Source organism: Mycteria americana, chromosome 8, assembly GCF_035582795.1.
Source record: "Mycteria americana isolate JAX WOST 10 ecotype Jacksonville Zoo and Gardens chromosome 8, USCA_MyAme_1.0, whole genome shotgun sequence".
Taxonomy (NCBI): domain Eukaryota; kingdom Metazoa; phylum Chordata; class Aves; order Ciconiiformes; family Ciconiidae; genus Mycteria; species Mycteria americana.
The window spans coordinates 49,764,516-49,785,270 of record NC_134372.1 but is presented as its reverse complement, the minus strand read 5'-3'; the positions used below and the strand labels follow the sequence as shown (position 1 = coordinate 49,785,270).

The 20,755-nt window shown below is 51.0% G+C and overlaps 1 protein-coding gene across 7 annotated transcripts in view; it reads right to left on the bottom strand.

Annotated features, from left to right (window-relative positions):
• The window catches only part of ZFHX3 (zinc finger homeobox 3), a 693,525-nt gene that overhangs the window by 67,769 nt on the left and 605,001 nt on the right, over positions 1 to 20,755 (bottom strand). For all 7 annotated transcript variants that reach the window (XM_075509294.1, XM_075509295.1, XM_075509296.1 and 4 more), the window contains one exon: positions 12,014 to 12,245. In XM_075509294.1, the coding sequence (XP_075365409.1) occupies positions 12,014 to 12,245 (232 nt within the window). The remainder of the gene's footprint in view (positions 1 to 12,013; positions 12,246 to 20,755) is intronic.

Sequence of the window (20,755 nt, the reverse complement as noted above, 5' to 3'; positions counted from 1 at the left end):
AGGGACTCCTGGAAACTCTGCCACCACAGAGAGGTGCTGCCGTGACACAGAACCCAAGCGTGCAGCCAAGGCAAACCCCGTCCCAGGAAACGGTCTCAGCCTCCGATGCTCCTTAAGGATGAGCCTGTACGACCGAACGGAGACGAACCGGCAGAGCACTGCACTCCCAAGCCTTCCAGCGCTCTTCAGGAGTCGGTAGGCGAGACTCCAGGCTGCCCACCACAGAGATCCCAAACTTAAGTGTGGGTGGAGCTCTGTCAGCTGCAGCAAACCCCGCCATACCATCTGGCAGATCCTGCTTACCTTTCCTACCTCTCCTCCTGGCACGGGCCCAGCACCCTTCTGCGCTGGGGCTGCACAGCCGGGCAGGTGGCGTAAGGCCGGGAAGGTCTGCCTGGTCGCCGTGCCCCGCAGGACACCGGGACGCTGCAACAGGGCAGCACCTCCCCACGAGGAGCAGAGCAAAACCCAGGAAGCATGAGCAGCGCCGACGGACCAGGCTGGAGGTTTGCTCTGTTCCACGCAGAGTCCGGCGAGGCAGTTGGTTTGAAGCGGCGTTCTCGTTCTGTATCAGTAATCACACCCGGGAATCAGCAACTGCCAAGCCCAGCTGCTGGGTCCTGCCGTGCAGCAGCTCCTCAGCAAGGCTTGAGCATGAAGCCTGGCAGGCAGTCTTCCCTCCCACGGCCCCTCCTCACCCTACTCCACTGTTTACTTACAAACAATTGAACATCCTCATCGCCTTTGAACACAAAGCCCGTGCCCAGTTGAACATGACTGAACTTTCCTTTCTGCCACTGTCCCCACCTAACGTGTTATTGGGCAAATTAGTAGGAAGGAAGGTATCAAGGTATCGGCAATTCTCCGCGCTGGAGCTCCAGCCCCTTTCAGCTCAGGTCAACAGCAGAACAGGAAAAGAGACTGCGAGCTAATACACCAAGAAAAGCGTGCAAGTGAGGCAACTCTCTAAACTCACTAACCTGTTAACACAGACGAAGGCATGCTCATTCCAGACATATTTAATTTGAAGCCCAGTAGCGTAGAAAGGGAGAAAACAGCAGTGCAGCATTGCAAGAACAGTCAAACCTATAGGAAAGATACTGGACATGAGCTGCTACCGTGCAATACTATGGAGATGAACATCATAAATTAGGGTTGACAGCAGAGGAATAGTCACTGGAGTACGGGTGCCTAAGTTTTTGGAAGGTTTCTTTTTCTCCTTACCACCAGAACGTCAAAGCAGGGGGCTCAGTCAGACACAGCACCTGAGCAAGTGCGAGGTTTGGACAGAAGCAGCACGGTTGTGCTGATGAGACTTTAAACACGAGCCGAATTTGCTGCTAATACGAATCCTGTGTCGTTCACACTGACATCTAACCCTCCTCCAACACGTCTTGAGACAGGGCTGCAGTATCTACTGCTGTTCAACCTGCAACGTCTTCTGCTTTACTGATTAACCCCCAAAAGGGAGAGCCCTCAGTCTTGAATTTAACCGGCACCGCTGCAACGACCACCTCGCAGTCCTCAAGAGAAGAGCTCCCTATTCTAAAACTGGAAGGGAGAGAGGGGAAAAGAGAAACGGGGAAGAGAAGCAGAAGGTGCAGCTGGCACCGGCAGCAGAGCTTTTGGTGACCAAACTCAGTACCAAGGGCGAGACCGCAGGGAGAGGGATGCAACTCCTCCGTCCCAAAGGAAACCGCAGCTGCTTGAGCTCGGGAGAGACACTGCGCTCTGCCAACCTGGTTTCAGTCTGGCTCCGGAGTTTGTTTTGATGGGGAGAAAAACGTAGAGTAGGAGAGGGAGCAGGAGCTTCCCAGCGTTTTACTACAGCATCTGGTGATGTTTTCCCCTTCACTTTTCTTAAGTGGAAAGGGCTTTAAGATGCAGCCGAACAAGAAAAACATTCTGGAACAAGTCAGCCGTCAGAGCTTCCTCTCTTTCTGCTTAATGAAAGCCATGAGCTCCCAGTGACAAGTGTCTGCTGGAGCTAGATGGGGAGTTTATGAGATTCCTGCCACGTTTCAGTGATATTACAGTGCGCCTTTGGTCTGCCGTCCCCAGCCCAGCTATCTAACCACTTCCTTCCCACCAGGCGCCTCCCATTAGAGAGTTTCATTAAGCGAATGCTTGGGGGTTTGTGCAGATTTCTGTTACCCCCCCGCTTTACCAGGGGCACATGAAAAAAGTCACCATAAACATTAATAAAAACAAAATTAAAACGATTAAACCTTTCATATCCTTTAGAGATTATCTATTCACTGCTGGTTGGTCAAAACAGAGCTAAGGCACAACTGCTTTTTACTTTAAACTCAAAACCAACCCCAAAAAATAAATAACAAAGGAAATCTGCCTCTGCCAGATATTAAAGGGGAACCAACTTTATCCCTGCCTTCTGCGAAGCCAGACCTCAACAGCCCCGTGGTGTCCCGCATGCACAAAGACAGAAAGATGCTGCTGGGACGGGAATAGCGTTCTCCAAAATTTGGGCGGGGGAAAGGACGCAAGGAGGGAACAGTTATAAATTATGCTACAGAATAATACCAGGACAGAGAAGTCCCTGTATGTGGACTCCAAAGTCCCCTAAAGGGACTGACTTTCTTAAAGCATGTGGCTCTCCTCACCTTCAGACCTTCCAAAGGAGCTAACTGTGTTCAGCAGCCCTGCCCCACGGCTGCGAGATGTACGTTTGCTGGATTTTGATAACCAGTAAAGCAGTGCGAAACTAAAGCAGAACCAAAAGTTTCCACCTGCCTCTCTGCCCAGCCACGAAGGAGAGAGCTTGCTGTCCGCCCGGCCTCTGGACATCCTCCAGAGGAGACCCTGCGCAGAAATACCACAGCTCCCATCAAGAACTGGCTGGAAAGGTAAAAAGGTCCTTAAGCCATTCAATCCACAAAAAAATGAAAAAATTCCAAGGTTCAGCAGAACAACAAAGGGGAGAGCAACAAGCTGTCCTCCTGCTTTAAATGAACACACATGACATGAGATCTTGGAAAACAAGACGATAATCCTGCATGGGGGGGTATTTGGTGGGGTTGGCAGAGAGATCAGAAATGCTACAGTAAAGGGGAGCTGCAAGTTTAATCAGCTTAACATACATATCGCCAAGGGCTGTTTTCCTCTTTGTTGCTATTTCACGTATGTTATTGCACCGTGGGTGAATGTTTTCTCAAAACAGGACAATAGCTTGTCTTACTCCCTATGTCTGAGGACGAGACGACAGAAACGGATTTCCTCTTCAGACAACAAAGCTGTTGCACACCCCCAGCTGTAGGAAACAGCCCCCGGCAGAGAGCTGGGTGCATGCGACAAGGCACCCAAGGGCCTTCCTGGCCCCCTCTCGAGGACCTGCTGCGGCCGGGCTGCACAACGCGCGCCGAGCACCTCTCTGACGATTCACGTACCGATGATTTGGTTGGATTTACACGCAACGCTTGGGAAACAAAGACCGAGCAGGCTGCTGCCTTCAGGGGGTTACAGATAACATATTGGGAAAAGACAATATTGGGTTGCGGGGAGCGAGAGGGAGGTGAAAAGCCTGAGAGAAGCTAATGAAGCTGGGCAGCATTTGATGTTTGCACACGGGAGCTCAGATTGTCATTTAGGTTGGCAGATTATTAAATGTGTCAATCAAGGACAAGCCTGGAAATGGCAAGGGGAAGCATGTGAAACGAGGTTAGCTGTTAAACACCAGAGGAAGGAATCTCGCTTTGAGGAGGAGAGGGTGCCTGGCAGCAGCACGAGACCAGAGGAGCTTCTCCAGCCGTAAGCGGCGGGGGCAGTGGGAGGAGATGGCACGCAGAACATCAGTTTGGAACTCTTGCTTGCACCAGGTGGGAAATTTTACACCAAATCCCTCAGTGTGCACCTTGCACATTCCTCTTCCCTAGCCCTCTGCAAGGGCCACACGTTCCAGCCAGCCAGATCTGTGCATCGCCAGCAGAGCCAGAGCTGTAGCGCGCTTTCGGTCGCTAGACGCTATCGTATAAACTCTGGACGCCGCTCTCCTGCAGACACTGTACAAGTAACCCGCTCTGGGAAGTTTTTAATCGTTGTATGCAATTAAGTCCCACGGAAAAGTGGAGAGAGGCTTACAAAAGCAAACTCTTTCTTTCTGGAACCCTCCATTACCTCTATCAGATGTAGGAGAGCAACATGCATGTTTCTCCAGCATTAGCAATGACCACGTTTTCTTTAATTGAGACCAAGTGGAGGACATCAGATCTTAATAAATTTGAGTTATTTCAAGCAGGGAGAAATATCATTTGGCATTCCCCATTTTCATTCCAAAAGTCTTGAAGTTCCACTGGAAGTACAGAGCCTGCAATCATGAAAAATCCACTCCAAAGGAGCGTCTCGCATCCCTGTTGTAACAAATTACATGAATAATTACTCCATGCTTGATGATTGAGAATGAGAAATGCCTTGTATGGTTGCCCACTCTTCAAGGTGGGAAAATAACAGGATGGTTCCCCTCACAGGAGAGTTCTGTGGAAGATCCCCTTCCTCTTTCTCCACCATTTGTTTCACTTCATTTTACAGTTGGGCCGATCACGATTCCCAAGACCAGGGCACGGCCACCAAGGGAAGGGAGGAACTGGAGAGCCTGGACAGGAGAGAGGGCAATTCAGAGCGCAACACCTCTGCCTCGAGAAGAAGATAGCGCATGCTGCGGGACTTCCAAGTCGCAAATTTAAACTGACAAATGTGGCTGACATCAAGCCTCCCTTCTGCTAAATAGAAACTTTTTGTCTAAGATAAACCTTTTCATACTGCAAACCACATCCTGAGTGTTTCATGAACAAATCTGCTCCCGATCACACGGGAACTTGCTTCCGTTCCCGTTTACCATCACCTCTCTCCTGACGGCGATGCCTTCACATCCCTGGTGCAGCTACAAAACCGCTTTTAAGAAAGAGGAACATTAGCAAAGTGTTTCATATGACTCAGAGTGAAAACAGAGGTGCAAGCACCATATGAGCATCCAGCTGCCTGCAAGCACCACAGGCAGAGCCAAGCTGAGTTTGGTAACTACTATTTTTAAACCACATGGGGTTTTCTCATCTGGCAACTGCTCTAGTTATACCTCAGTTCTGTTTACATACTTGGTTTCATTAAAAATTCACATCCTGATTTCAGTCTACAGTTTGCAGCCCTTCAGAAGGTCGAACACGGAAATACAAGGAAGACGTGGACGGACAGCGCATCTGCATCTGCATCTGCATCTGCACCTGCCTTTGCCCGGGGGGCAGGGAGAGGGGGAAAGCGGGACCCACGGGGTCTCCCCTCCTCCCAGGGAGCTCTGGGAGCCAGCAGCTTTCAAGGGGTTACCAGAACAGAGCTTTACAGTAAAGGTATTCCTCTAAATAATTGTAATCAACCTGTTTGGAGCGGGGAGAGTGGCCGGTCCCTCGCTGTTTGCTAGCAGAGTGAGCAGCACGGATGCTCCAGCAGGGCCGGGCACGGGAGGACGGGCAGGCAGCGATCCTCCTGCTGACACCCGCTCCAGCCCCTTTCCTGCCCAAACAAAGGGGCTTTTGACTGCGCTTGGCCGAGTTTAGCAACGGCTTCCAGAGAGCCTGCCCCCACTCTTCACACGCGAGGGCCCCAACAATGACTTTGTCTGTTGGAAGAAGATGGCTGCTAAGGATTTGGCAGAGATTAGCAGGATTGCTGAAACAGTACGTCCACCATAGGGGACTGGTTCTCTGCGGTGCAACGGGGAGACTGCGGCATCCCCTTGTGCTACGCGTCCAGCGAAATAATTCTTCAAAAACTACGAGTGGTATCTCTGGCTGGCTTAGCCTGGTCTTAGGGGAACAGTCCCATCTCCACAAGGACAAAGAGGTTATCCAGAAGTATATGGTGCTAAGAAAAACAATCTAGAGCCGCACTGAACAGAAGATACTCCTTTACTTTATTTTTAGCCTTCCTATGGATTTTCACAGTAAGGATACAAAGCTTGGTAAAATAGCCTATAGGATGACTCACATAGTTGAGAAATAGTCAGCATTTCCCACTAAATATTACATGATTTTTCCACAAGTCATCTTATTCGTCCCACAAAGCTCTGTAATGGCCTCCAGCACAACTGTAAAGATCAACAAATTTGACTTTTTTGGGCTCACTTGCCACATTTTTTGTTGTTGTTTTTTCAAAAGCATTCTCAACAGTCCCACAGGTTGTGTCCAGACTGGTACTCAAACTGCCTCGGAAAAGGAGAGGGAGAAAGGCGCACACCTCTGCCTTGCCGGGCTCTGCTCCCTCCTTGGACGAGGCGGGGTGGTCTCAGCCTCGGCCGCTCGTGCCGCAGGGCAGGAGCCTCTCCTCCAGCCACAGAGGCACCGCGCAGCGCGCCGGTACCAACACAGCTCCTTGGCCATGCAGATTGTCCTCCGCATTTCCATCGGCTAAAAACTCTGTTTCCCTTCAAAGATGCCAACAACTTCAGGACTCATACAAGAGGATGATCACAATGAAACTCCTGGGCACCATAAAACTCTAGGTGGTCTCTTGCCTCAGCTCCACCTGACCCTTCTGGACCTAGTTATTCTCCTGCAGAGCCCAAGCATGAAGTGTTTCCACCTGAGGGACCTCAGCTCAGGTCAAGCTTACCACAAGCAACAGGACTTTCTCCTGACTTGAGGAGCGTGGCAGACCCTGACCTGTGCAGCTGCATGAAGCAGCGGTCCCGGGCCAGGGACGCCCGGACGCCGGTGCAGGTGAGGAACCGGGACACCTGACGGACTTCTGTCCCGCACAGTGCAAAGAGCGGGCAAACCCCCTCTGCTCCTCCCACCGGAGGACAGCTACGGAAAGGAGAGCAGACGGAGATGGAAAACGGGAAGAGTCAGAAGAAATAGGTAAGGGAGGAAACAGATTAATTATGAACAGCGCTTGTAAGGAGAAACAGGCTCGGCAGCTGGGGCTGTAACGCATCCACACCCGTGTGGACGGCACGTGAGGAGCGACGCGACAGGGTGAGCAGGGGCTGCCTACGCCCCTGCGCAACACGCGCTGGAGACGAAGCAGCGGTCCCACGCCAGACCGGCTACTCCGCGCACGGCTGTCCGAGTTATAAAACGGGCTGCCTGTACTCAATGCCTTCTAGAAGGAAACACTTTCAAAGCCAGAATGAAAATTTGGTGCAGGTTGTTTCACTCTTATTTCTATCATTATCTAATGAGTCATAAGTGCATCCATCCCTACATCTTGAGAACGTTTTGGTTTTTATTATAGGTTTGGGTTTTTTTTCTTCTCTAAACCTCCATCATTAAAAATCAATTAGCTTATGGGTAACGTTATACAGATGCTTCTGCAGCAAGGGGCTGACATCTGCAGTGGCAGCAGCCCAGATACTACAGCAATAGATGTCCAAAAATACCCACAGAGGAAAATACCCCCCCGCCCCTAAAGCTGTATTCTTTCTGATCAACAAAACAGCTGAACGTCCAGCCTGGGCCCACTTCCCTGTCTCCTGCATAAGTAGCACACTTCTCAGAGCAAGCAGAAAAGTTTAATTGTCCTTAATTATCCAGTTCAAGGAGGACTGGGTTCCTCGCCTGATGTCCATATAATTTCCCTGCCAACGACTTCATCATCCCTTTACTGGAAGTGGAGTGTAGCTTCTAAAGCTCTCTTCCATCAAAGACACAAAAGTTTCAGTGAAGGCTGTGTTGCTGGCGCAAGCCGAGACAAAGGTCCTTGTGTCTACAAGGCTGTTGCTGAGGCTGCTGCATGTGTTTTCTGCGGGGTGGGAGGGAATGAGTTGCAACTAATGTGCAATCAAGAACCATCACAATTACAAATGTAAATGAACAGGCAATTGGCACTGACCTTTGTAGATTGTTAGAGGACTAATTAAGGTATGATCAGACACTCTTCCAACAGATTGAGATGCATCTATACAAGCAAATATCCACGCACCGCCCCGGAGACAGCAATGCTTTTTCCTACATGCTTGCACACACCAGCGAGTACGTACGCAGACAGACACGGCGTTTAACCCGGCACCTGCTCTCTGCCACAGAGCAAGCAGGACGGAGCGGGAAGGGGAACGAGGCAACGCCACGCACTTGGCCTGCGCGGTCCCGCTCAACACGAGGCTACGCTACGAGGGCTGAGCTACCTCTCTTTCCCGCAACCAGCAGTTTTATGTAAAGCTGGGGATGAGGAGATTGGCACAAACCAGATGAAGTTAGGGAAAGAAAAAAAGCAATAGAGATTCTTTCAGCGTTTCTAGCAAAGCCACAAAGGTCTACGACAGCAGCAGGAGCGATCGTAGCTGCCGTGTGCCGGCACCTTGCCTGGGGTCACGGCTGGCCCAGGGGTCTGCCCTGGAAGCAGCAGCAGCCGGCTGGACCCCACCGTCCCCTGGAAACTCGAGACCCCTTACACCGTGATCCCTCGCGCCTGCTTGCTCTTGGTCACAGCACGAGCGAGGAGCGAGGAGAGGGATGATGTTTCACAGTACTACTGAGGCCACCCAGCAGCTGGCCAGCCAGACCAGCAGGAAAACAGCCCAGCACAAGAGGGGAACGGTCTCCTGCCAGCCCAGCCCTGCCCTGAGCACCCGCGGCTCTACAGGAGAGAAGGCAGGCGCTCGTCAGGGTCCTGCTCAGGGCCTCGGCCTCGGCGTCGGTTTGGAGCATCCCCCCGGGCGGCCGGAGCAGGGCTGGGCACGCTCCCGGGGAGGAGCTCTGCAGAAGGCAGAAAGGCTGTGAGGACTGAAATGTTTTAAGAGTCCTCAGAAAGAGCAGCGATAACAAAAGGGGACTCACTCTGGAAAAAAACGCAAGCCGATACTGTATTTGTAGGGAAACCGAATTCAAAACAAATATAATTAACTCGAAGGGGAGAGAGAATCACAGCGATGATTACCAGGGAGTAACAGCAGCATCAAAACAAACCACTGCACTTGTAATGCAGCAAAAAAGTCACTCTCCCTTTGGGCCCCCTGACAGAGACGTGTCACAGATCAGAAAAGCACTTTCTGCTCAAGGCATCTGAAGCACAGGGAAGACTTTCTTCTGCCATCCGTTATCACCAGAGACTCTCATCAAAAGGCAGGGAGGAAAGTCCCCCCAGCCCTCAGGAAAAAAAAAAGCCAATAAAACCCAAACAGGGATATGGTAGAGAAACCGTCGTGCTATACAGGAGGAAGAAACGCAGAGAGCCAGCTGCAAACCCCAAGCGCAGCCCCGCCACGAAGGAAGAGCGTTTCCCAGGCGGGCAGCGTCGCGCTGGGCCGACGCGTCGGTGAAGCCTCGCTGAGCGGCACGCGCTGCTCTCCCGGACGGGGGTAGCAGCCAAATACACCAGCAAAGTTCAAAACCAAGAAAAACCAAACACGTCCGAAGAGTGAACTTAAGCGTAGGTGCGTGCGTATTCCTGGTACGCATCTGACACCCAAACCCACAGAAAAATAACAGCAGCCAGCTAAATAATAAATAACAGCAGCATTTTATAATGCTGGAAGTTTAAACGTCACAGAAAGAAGGGAAGGATCAGCCTGTTCGAGGCAGATCTTTTTACGCATGAAGAAATTACACCGCATAAATCAAAGCTGAGAAACAAATTACTGTTGTGCCCTGCAAGGGGCCGCCCTTGCCCGCCGCGAGGACCACCCCTGGGTGCTGGGCGCTGCCCCCGCCTGCCCTGGCGCCCGGCGGCAGAGGCGCCAGCCCGGCATCCCCCAGCACCCGCCAGGGCTGCCCGGCTCCGGCTTGCGGCACCCCGACGCGCCCGCCCCCGGGATACGTCCTCAGCCCAGCCGCTGGCCTGGGCCTACGGGGCCACCGCGCTTTAGATTCCAGTTGACGTTCTGACACCGTAACGGGATCAGAATAAAGGGGAGACGAAAGCATCCGCTCTCCCCCGCAGGAGTACTGCACCTTCTCACCCAAATCCGACTCCCGCCACTGCGGGGAACCGGACCGGCGCCGCGTGCCTGCGGCTGCCAGGGCACCGGCGAGGTGTGCCTGCTCAGTCTCGCTCCACAATGGGCTGGAGAGTGTTCGAAATGAAACATCTCAGGTTAAAGCGACCTGCAAAACAGATCAGAGGTTCCCCCCTTTGCATTCTAGAGTCTTATTCTTACTTGTATTTTTAATCTTTGAAATAAGATACGATAAAGAAATTCTTAGTGTCTTGTTTGCTGTCAGATCTTGTTGAAGAACCAACAAGCTTAAAGGAAATTATCTCAAGCCAGTTGAAAAAATAAAATCTTTTTAAACCGAGATTTCCTTTCAGTGACTTGTCGAGCCTTTCAGTTTAAAAAAATTACATTTTTTTAAACAGTCAACAAATCCTTTTCCCTCTCAGCTAGTCAGCTTCTGCACTCTCAGTACCTGCAATGTCATAATCCTGGCAGACGTACAGGGAAAGATAAGGTTTCTAAAGTAAAAGACAAAGTAAACAAAAATTTCTAAAGTAAACAAAGATTTTCAAGATTGTTCGCATATCACAAAAGGGCACAGATGGTTTCTCCCCTCTGTTCATTTTGCTTTTAAGAAAACTCAGAAACCATACAACGCTGGTCAACATATCCTTTTGAAATCTGACTGATTTTCTACAGCAGAGCATCGCAGGGAAGCGCAACGGCTGTAAGAGCTGCTCTCCCCTCCGGGATGGTGTGGCAACCACAGCACGTTTTCGCTGTCACCGTGACCTTTGGGAAAGCATATTCCATGCCCTCCACTCCGCTGGGCCGCCGAGTTCACAGATCGGTCACTTTTTTCCATGAGACTGAATTTAACTCTTAATGAAAAATCTCCTGTTTTACTTTTTGGGTGTTTTGCAACTATTTCAGATCCTGTTACTAACATGCGTAACAGCAACGCAAACAGGTCTTAATTCAAGAGGCGTTTCTAAGACCCACACGTATTGTCCTCCAGCTGGTGCTGCTTTCCTTTCTCAGCGCCTTTAAGCTAAGATCACTTTCCTCGTCTCTACGTGCATTAATTGCAGAATGGCAGTTCCTCAGAGCGCATTTCTGTAAGATTTAGCCTTTTCAACAGCAGTCATGGAGGAAAGTCCTGGTTGAAGCTGAGATGAGGGTTGTGAAGGCGTGCGCTGGCATCCCCCCAGCTCCGGCGCCTTCACATCCCTGACAGCACCTGTACCAGCCGACTCAGGCAGGCTCTCCTCCTCCTCCCTCCAAAGAGTACTTCATGAGATCTTGCTTTTTCCCAACATAAAAAACTTCTTAACCCTTTAAATGATTAAACAAAGTACAATTTCTGTTTTGCCCGGCCTAACTGTCCCCTTTAAGGCACATTTTCTCTTGCTAGATTCGCAGCTGCAATCCCTTTCCTATTATCTGTCCTTTCTGTGTGAGCAAATGCTCCGTCCAAGACCTTCACTTTACCCATCTTATCAAGAGAAGACATGGAAAACTGACAAACACTCGCCCCTTCTCCTGCCCACCCCTCTCAACCAGCTCCTCCTCCCAGTCCAACGTGGCTGAAATCCTAGAAATCAATGAACAAGCCGGGACAGGTTTGCACGGCGCTCAGGACGTCACTTGACACACTGCAAAACATCTACAAAAAGTATAGTACGCTAGTTTGTTAGAGTTGTCCAAATGTGATGGTATCTTTAGATGCTCACACAATATTGCACTGTTTAAGACACTAACCGGAACAAACACACACGCTTCTGCATGTCAGACTTGCATCTAGCCCCACTGGAACGGAGGGGACCGCTTACAAGTACGAAACACAGCACGTGTGCGAGTACTTGGTGCTTCAGAGCCACCACCACAAGCCCGTCAGGCAGAGCTATGCTGGACGCTGCAAATACAACAGAGGTCTTGTGCTACCTTAGGGCAGCCAGGACTTCCGTAACATACTATTGATAAGCAATAAGCGTCATCCCCACAGCAGGGAAGAGAAATGAGAAAGTCACCGAGCTTGACAGGAACCGCACAGAGGGTCCGATGCTGCTAGTCAAATCCTGTGACGCAGAGGAGCCAAGAGCCCGACCCTGTTCATGCAAGGGAGGCAGCACTCACCAGCCTCAGCAGCTGGACACTTCCGGATGGTGAAGATCTGTCCCAGGTCCTCCTCTTCTTCAGGGAGACCTTTCTGGAGGCGCTGCAGCTTGCGTAGGCTTTCACTCCGCTGGTGTTTCATGGAGCGCACGTGCTGGATAAGGTTCAGCTTGGCCTTGGTGGAGTAGTTACAGAGGACACAGTGATAATAGCAGCTTTCACCTTCAACCCCGCTCTCGTGATGCTGAAGGTGCTGTGAAGAGCAAAAGAGAGAGATGTGAATTTCCTGTATCATCTCCAGTCTCCCTGGGTTAGTCCACCGTAAATTGCTAAAAGCCACCTGGGACTTAAGTAAGAAACCACATTTTGACAAAGACACAGTAAGATCAAGCCTGTTTATTCTCAAGGCACCACGCACTCTCCTGCTTAGAAGCAAGAAAAACATAACACGCTGAAATGAGCACAGAAGCACGAATCGAGATAGGCAAGATCATCTCCTTCAGTGAAAGAAAATACCAGATCCAACATTAACAACTATTCACGACCTATGCATGGCTAATTCTTTCATATTTAAAGCTTATCCTGGGAGGGGATCCAACTTCATGTCAAACAGATAAAATTAAATTTGATAAGTTCTCACTGAAAACTAAGAAGAATAAAACCAAAGCAATCCTAGAACACAAGGAACCCATTAGATGGAGAGGTCCTGGAAACAGCGTATGGAAGCGGAGCGCGGAGCGTGTGCCATCCTATCCATCATCCAGCGCTCTGTTCCCTGGCATCTAGGTTTTACTGCCTTGGATCTGGAAGAAAGCAGCAGCCTGGCCTGGAAGATGGCCGTGACAGCGATCCAGACTGAAAAGCCAGCGGTGAGCATGCAGCTGCGTATCACTGCAAGAGGTTAGCACTCGGAAAAAAAATCTCGTCACCCTCCGAAGCTGTGCTATCGCAGCCAATATAGCTAATTCGAGAGTATTATACCTTGATTATTTGACAGAATCTATCAATCGTCTGGCACAGAGGCCCATGCCGCTAGGGAAACCAATAGCTATTTTATGTCACGGATCCCAAGGATGCGGCAATTAGTTCTTAAAACCAGAGGGAAGAACTCACTGCTTACAGCCACGTCAGCTGCCAGGGCACAGCCGCCCTCCGTTCAGTTTGGGCAGTGGCAGGGCTGAGAGTTCACAGTAACTCTCCCAATCCCCACAGTAAGGGCTTATCACAGGCTGAGGAAAAATGGACACCAAAGTTAAATGACACGAGACGCTCCTCAGTGAAGGCCATTTGGTGTTTCCACCACCCACCTACATTTCAGCTAAGCAATAATCCACGCCAGCTCCTACCGTCCAACCTCAAGACCTCTTTTTGTCTTCTGGGTCATCTTATGAAACTCCTGCCTCGCCACGCACTGCACCCAAGGCACATAAGTAAGGTGACTGGCACATGATCTCAAGGTTTGTCAATCAAAAATATTGCCTACGTGCAGCCAGGACCTTCTGGTAAAAATTCTGACGTCTATTATCTCAGTTACAGCTAAGATAAGATTAAAGACACATATTACCCAGCGCTGTGTGCTTAGCTAACACGGAGGAAGGAGAGCCCTCTGAGTCTAGGAATGATTAAAAATAGGATAGGAGCTGATGCTGAGGCTTCTGATTGGAAGGGCGAGGGAAGAGAATAAATGTATTCTAGATCTGGCTAATTAGACTAGCCTCTTTTGGGATTGCAATGTATTTAATTAAATTCACTGTAATATTTGAAGAATCCACTAGGGCACTAATCCCACTGGTGCCCTCAAAAGATTTTTTTGCTGTTTTCCCTCGTAAGAACTTCTTCTTCCTCTCATTTCTATTGTTTGCATGCATTACTCTCTTCCTGAGCCAGAAAAAGAGAAATGGCTTAAGACATAAAAAGCTAAGGTTAGCGAGCCAGTCGCAAGAGCCACGCAAGCAGCTCGCATGGCCCGGCTTAACCAGCCTTGCTCTGCCCTGCTTAGATCCAACCTCTGCAATAAAACCTCCCCGCCGCCCCATCTCACTGCAGGCTGGGGGTCTCGCTCCAGGAGACGCACGGCAAGCCCCTTCTCCCCTTCCCCCTCTCTCCTCTCGAGAGGCGTGTCGGGGAAGCCCCTGTCCTACAACACCGTGTTCAAGCTCAGAAAGTGCCAACGGGCTCAGGAGCAGCTTCGGTGAGAAGGCAGAGGAAACCCCTAGTGAGCAATTAGAGAAAAATCTGGCCACAGGTTCAAGGAAATATTAAGGACATGGTATCTGTGGGAACCAGAGGCACAGTCTGTAGTGCTCTCATTTAAAGGGGGATTTTAGGAAAACATTTGTTTTAAACAGTTCAATAAACGTGTCTTATTTTCTGCTCTTCTTTTGCTCCCACTCCATGCATGTTCAAATATTCCTTGTGCTTGGGTCAACTTCACCTGCCTGTCGTGCTGGAGGAGTCAAGACCTGAGGGTGCCAACAGCACCAAGTCCACCCCGGACACGGCACGACCTTGCACGCCTACCTCTGATTCACGCCAGTCTTCCAACGGAGGAAAGGAGGCCAAAATAAGACAACGTGACGGACAAGCAAGTACTAGCTGTGAGTTGCTGGAAGTGATGAAACACTAGACAAGCGTAGTTATTGTCCATCATACTGATAAGTTTTCCCCTTGTGAGAATTTATCCATATCACAGAGAACAAATTCAAAATATTAAACCAGAACCTCGTCAGAAGACAAATCAACTTGAAAATCAAAGGAATATATTGTTCCTAGGAAAACCAACCAACTTCTGTCAGAGAACATTGATTTCTGCAAGTCTGGGGGGGTGTTTGCCCCCTCCCTCTCAACGATAGGAAACTTCCAACATCTGGTTCTTCACGCATGGCATGCAAAATATTGATCAGGTTTAGTCAAAGCTCCACTTTAAATCAGAAACAGACAGAGGAACGCTCTGATGGAAACCATACGGCTCACGAGTACAGCTTCCCAGGGGGACGCGGGCTGTTCCTGTACGTACACTAACCGCAGCACGACACCATGCCGCTCACACCACCTATTCCTACACACAAATCAAACCAAATCCAGCCCATCTTCCATTCGGGAAGTGCTCGGGTCTCTGGGCAAAGCTGCGCCCTCGCTCTGCAGCGCAGTGATTAGCGCAGGAGGATCCTGCTCAGAGACCTCGTCTCCTCCGTTTGCCGTAATCCCTGCACCGCCTGCCCCCGACCTTCACCACAGACCTTCCCTGTGGAACACCAGTCTCTCCCCAGTTACAGACACCCCAGGTTTGGTAATTCTGTCTCAACATCAAGAGCCATCCGCTGCGGCTCTACCCCGCGAGCCCCAGGGCGGTCTCCTCTGGGCACAGCCGCACTGGAGCGGGGCGGCGAACAAACCTGGGCCGGGGAAGAACCATCGGGGAGAGCCGCAGCCCGGCCCCGCAGAGGAGGCACCGCCAGCCACCGCCCTGCCTGCTGCCGGCAGTGGCCAGAGCCTCTCCTTTAGCTTCTGAGAAGGAAAGTGCTATTTTAGGGTGACTCGGTACCAAACCACACTCGCCGGGCGGCCATGCTTGCGCCGGCAGCCAGCATGGATTCAGCCCTGCCTGATGAGTGTTTCGGGCCGGTTTAGGAAGTATTGCATATCAACCTCCCCCTTCCGCTCGGTCTGGCTCGAAGAAATCGGCACGTTGGGAGGGTCTGAGCACGAAGAGAGTTTAAATAAGCAAGAGAAAAATTATAACTTGTGCTTACACGCATCGCAGAGCGCTGGGGGCCAGCAGACAGCCATCAATCCCTTTGGGGTGCGCACTGCGCACAGCCTCCAGCCCCCCAAACATGAGGGGAGGGAGAGAGAGGCGACCGCACGCAGGCGGTGCCGCACCGGCGCTGCCCGCCGCCCGTCAGCGCGGCGTTAGCCAGGGCAGGAGAAGGGGCGCAGAGGGCGCGGGCGCAGAGGGCGCGGGCTGGAGAGGCGCCGGCGCGAGCACAAGCGAGCACGTGTGCGCTGGGACGAGCTGACCCACGCCAGACCGATGGACTGACTTTCCAGCCCTCGTTCTCTAACATCTGGCTTGGAATTGTTTTCTTCTAATAAATACTAGCATAATAAACGTTCGCAGTGTATGACTACGGAAATCTAATTTTTAAGCAAAGTAAGGAATGACGCTATATTCAGTTTTTCCTTCTCTCCACCTCCATCCGTCACATACCCCAAACTTTGTTTATTTTACAATCTACTGTTTCCCCATCTAACACTGCCTCACCCACAGTATTTTTAAGGAATCATGGAATTTATGTGCAGCTGTATTGATCTGTCTGACTGCAGGCAGTCCTCTCACCCCCATGCCGTGTACTCAGACTACGTTCTTCAGAGATGAGACTGTTGTGACCAGCGCTGAAGATCCGTGTTGCTACTATTACGCAAGTCATGAGCTCTCCCGCTGAATACCTTTGTAGGTGTTACTGTAGTTAATGTTCACCATTTAACCTGATTTCTAAAAACTTTTGTATGTCTTTTAAATTTTAGAAGATGTTGAATCTGTATTTGCTCAAAACCTCTTCTGTATTAAGTTCATTACAGCCACCGCGTAAAGAGCCCGACTCCTACGGTAACACAGACAGATAATCCTCCCTATATCCGGGAGACACGGTGCTAGTTCCCAAGCCCTATTTGCTGTGTTTAGTGGGTCAGATACTGTTCTGGGGGACATCTGAACTGTAACCCTAGCTCACTAGGGAGACGCAATAGCCACTTCGAACTCTCTCGTGCTTTTGATGTGTATTATTCATTAGAAAAAGGCCCAATTTCTATGCAACCTTAACTTCGCCTTGCATAAAGCTTCCCCTTTGGAGGGCCCTAAAAGCTGCTTAGGACGAACCCACGCTGACCGCAGTGGGTATCTCACAAACCCTTGGTTTGCAAGCCGTAAGACCAACCATCCCTGCGAATGGTGAGATCCCACCTCCGCCCTCAGGAAGTCTCGATGGTACAAAAAGCAGCAGAACACGTGAGAAAACTCTCTACAGGCTCGAGGATGGCCCCCTTCTTCTGCAGACCTCAAAATGGCAACAAGCAGTAGAAAGAAACTCGGTAACGGCCCCCAGCGACAAGCAGCCTGTGCTCTCCTGCTTCCCTCCCCGCTGCGCAAGGATGTCCTGCCCATATCGAGGTGTCTGTAGGTCGGAAAAGCAGGTGAAGGAACGGGCCTGGGGGCCAAAACCTGAAGAGGGAAAATAACCTCATGGACTCTCTGCAGCAAACGGAGGACCAACGCTAACAAAACGAAACCCCTTCCTCACCCCCAGCTGGCTGAGAGGATCACCAGCCGCAGCAGTGCCCTGGATCCGAAGACAACTGATCCGAGATCTGTGCAAGAGCACTAGCGGGGACGGGCAAAGCGCGTCCGCCGCCGCCTCCTTGTTTACACAGACATCCTTTTTGCTTATATGGATAATTGATAAACGGTCTGGAGAAATCTCTTCCAAATCACTTCTGATCACTCTCCAGCAGGCTCTCACATTACAGGACAATCCTGCCACAAAATCAGAGGCCGCTCAACTACTGAGAGCTTCTTTAAGAAAAAGTTTTCAGTCTTGAACATCTCTGGAGGAGGTTTTTTCCACATAACACTCTTCTTACCGCTGAACTCAGCACGACGTCTGCTGTGTTAGAATGGGTAAAATTAGTAGTGATTTAGAAGAATTGGCAGATGCAGCTGAGGAAGAAGGAGCCAAAAAACTGCTGGAGGGTTACAAAAGCCATGGCAGGGATCGCCACTGCAGACCTGCACCGCTCTCCCTTCTTCTTGAGAGCGCCTACAGCTGACCAGCATCGGCGACGAGACCCAGAGCCAGCAGGACCCCAGTGAAGCCCACGGTGGCACACAGAACCAGGGGAGCACCGCAGAGGTTACGCAAGATTTGAACCACACGAGGTCACCGCGAAAGCCAACACCAGCACACACTCCCACGTTCAGGAGGAGGTGCCGGAGGCACGCCAGCCCTACGAGCACATCCTCAGTACAGAAGGATGCCCAGGGATTGACTCTTCCGCAAGGTGAAGTCGGGCATGGGTAATTAGTAACAGGCTTGGTAAGAAACATTTCACATGCCAGCAAGAACCATGCCTGTGACAAGGCGCTCCGGGGGAGCCAGACGAGACGCAACCCTTACAGCGGAGCTGGAGGGGAGGCTACAGGTCGCCATGGAAAGGGACCAGACCCTGCAGCAGACCTCAGGAGCCTCGTAAGCGTCTCTTGGCCCCCATGTGCCTCTGATCTGCTGCATGAGATAAATCACACAATCCTGGAAGAGAAGAATCTGAATTTTTAATGAAAGTCATGTGGATGCAACTGTCTCATCCTGGTCTGTTCCAAGTACTCCATAAAAGTCAGAGCTGGCCCATCCGTCTTGCTCTCCTTTCACACCTGCAGCCCCGGCTGGAATTTCCTGGAGCTGATGGAGACGCGGGGCGGAGGCGGCACGCAGCGAGAACACATGCTGGCTACGCGCTGGAAAGGGCTGGTGGGCTCGCAGCCGCCCCCCGGCCCAGATGTTTTGAAAGGAGGAAAAAATTGATTCTCCATACAGCAGGTTCAAAAGATGAACTTATGCTCTTTCATATTCCACTGACGTCCTGCAATTGTTTACTGCTTCTGAAGTAGCGTTACAAAACCCTTCCCTCCTTCCAGCCTCTCCGGCTCCTTGCGTAAGAGCTCCTTCGCGCAGCTTGCAGACTGCGGAGTGCAGGCTCCCGTGCCCACAAGTTTTTGCAGTTTAGCTTGTGGTAACTCAATGGCCTAATGGTGAGCACCACTCCCCCACCTCCAGCTAAAGCTTCCTCAGTATCACCCAAGTCCTTAAAAACACCACCACAAGATGAGGACAAGGAGACTTTGCACAACAAATCTGGATTTTGATTTACTTTTTGGTTTCTGATCTTTATTTTTCTTTCCAAAAGGCTGGGAACGTAGCACTCCCTCCTGCCAAAGAGGCTGAGATACCTGATGCAAGTCTGAGTCACACAGAAAGGCTTGAAGAACAGCACCCACCGCCCCAATTAACAGCCAGTCCCTACGCCCCCGCTTCTGAATCTGTATTTTCTGTGCCCTCCAACCCTGCCTGGCATTAAGTGAACACCCCAGTATCGTGATGGGGCCGACGCAGGTGCTGCGAGCCCCATGCAGGCGCAGAGCCCCTGAGCAGAACCGAGCGTGGCTGCACAGAGCCCCCGACCACGGCTCCGCGAGCCCCCAGCCACAAGGCTGCAAAGCGGGAGGGAAGCAAGACCAAGGACTGTCCTCAAAAAGGAGCCCTGCAGCAACACACAGGGCAGCTGAGCAGAGACCTGCCACGCCTGGGGAAAGGTCAGTAATAACGCACGAGGCACAAAACTTCTCGGCAGCTCCACGTAACAGCCGATCACCCTTGCAGCACGGGAAAGGAGCCGTCCCCACGGGGTCCCGCCCAGGCAGAGGCTATGGGCCACAGACGCTCTCCCCGCTGGCCACGAGGCTGGTGCTTGCCGTGCTGAAACGCTTTTGGGTTCCCCCATAAACGACCCCAAAAGCCATCCAGCAAGCTGGGTTTGCTCCACCAGCCCTTCAAGTCTCATTAAAAGCCAAATATTGCTCAGCCTAAAGATGGAGAGCTCAGCATGGATTTTACTGAACGTTAAATCAACCAGCAAGCGTAGCCAGCAAACTCTGTGGCACTTTAACTTTAAATAATGCAATAATTATTGAATTTCCTTTTTATAACCGAAGTGCTGGAATGTAAACAATGGGGCTGTAATTGCAGGAAGGGGGGATCAATAGAGGCAATCGTTTTCAGCCATGTTAATTGTAAATACAATTGCTCCAAGATGTCAGCCTCGTTCTTCTCGCTCCCAGAATCATCCTAACGGATGACAGAGTCCAACTTTCCCATTACAGCTGTTCGTTCCTTTAAGAGGTTCTCAATCAGGTCTGATCAATCTGTCAAGATAATGCATGGAGTAAGTAAGACTCTTCCAAACACAAGCTCCCAATCAATAGCCCGGACCTGCTTAATGAGGAGGGGCTAAAGCCCAGAGGGAGGCAACAGTCCCAGCCTCTGCTCGGCTCTGGCAGCTAACTTCTTCATGGGGCCTCGCGAAGCCGATCAGCTCTTAACGAGGACATTGTTTATGCAGACTGTGATGAGCAGCATCCCCACATATTCACAGTCCCCCAGGGTCAGTGGGCAAAACCCGACAGAGATTAACAAAACAAGAGCCAGGAAAGGTGGAACTTGTATTCGCTTCACCCCCGCCCCCCCTGCCTTTTTAAGCAACAGACCTCAAAGTACTAAGTAATCATTTGTTAGAAGAGATCCCTAAAGATGAAAATCTGTGTGGGACCACTGAAAGTATAAGAGCATCACTAAGATTCCTCCCACACGCTCGAGGAAGAACAAAGTCCACGGTAAAGCCCATGCTCGCCCAGCTGTGCCCGCCGTCCCCTTCCACCCCAGGAGCGGCACCGCCAGCCAGAGGAAGCACGCCGGCACGTCGACTGGAAACCTCCCAGAGGGAGGGAGGAGATGCGAAGGGACTTAAGGTAGCAGTCAGAGCTGCCATTCTCCATCTGTATTATTTAATTCTGGTAGCAGAAGGGTACGTCCCTTTGCGCAGCTGGACACCACGCTATACGCTCGCTGGGCAGAGACGGCCGAGCAGCGAAGAAAGGGAGAAAGGAGAAAGGTCTCACTGCACCTGGGCTCCTTCCTACAGCCGTGAAACTTT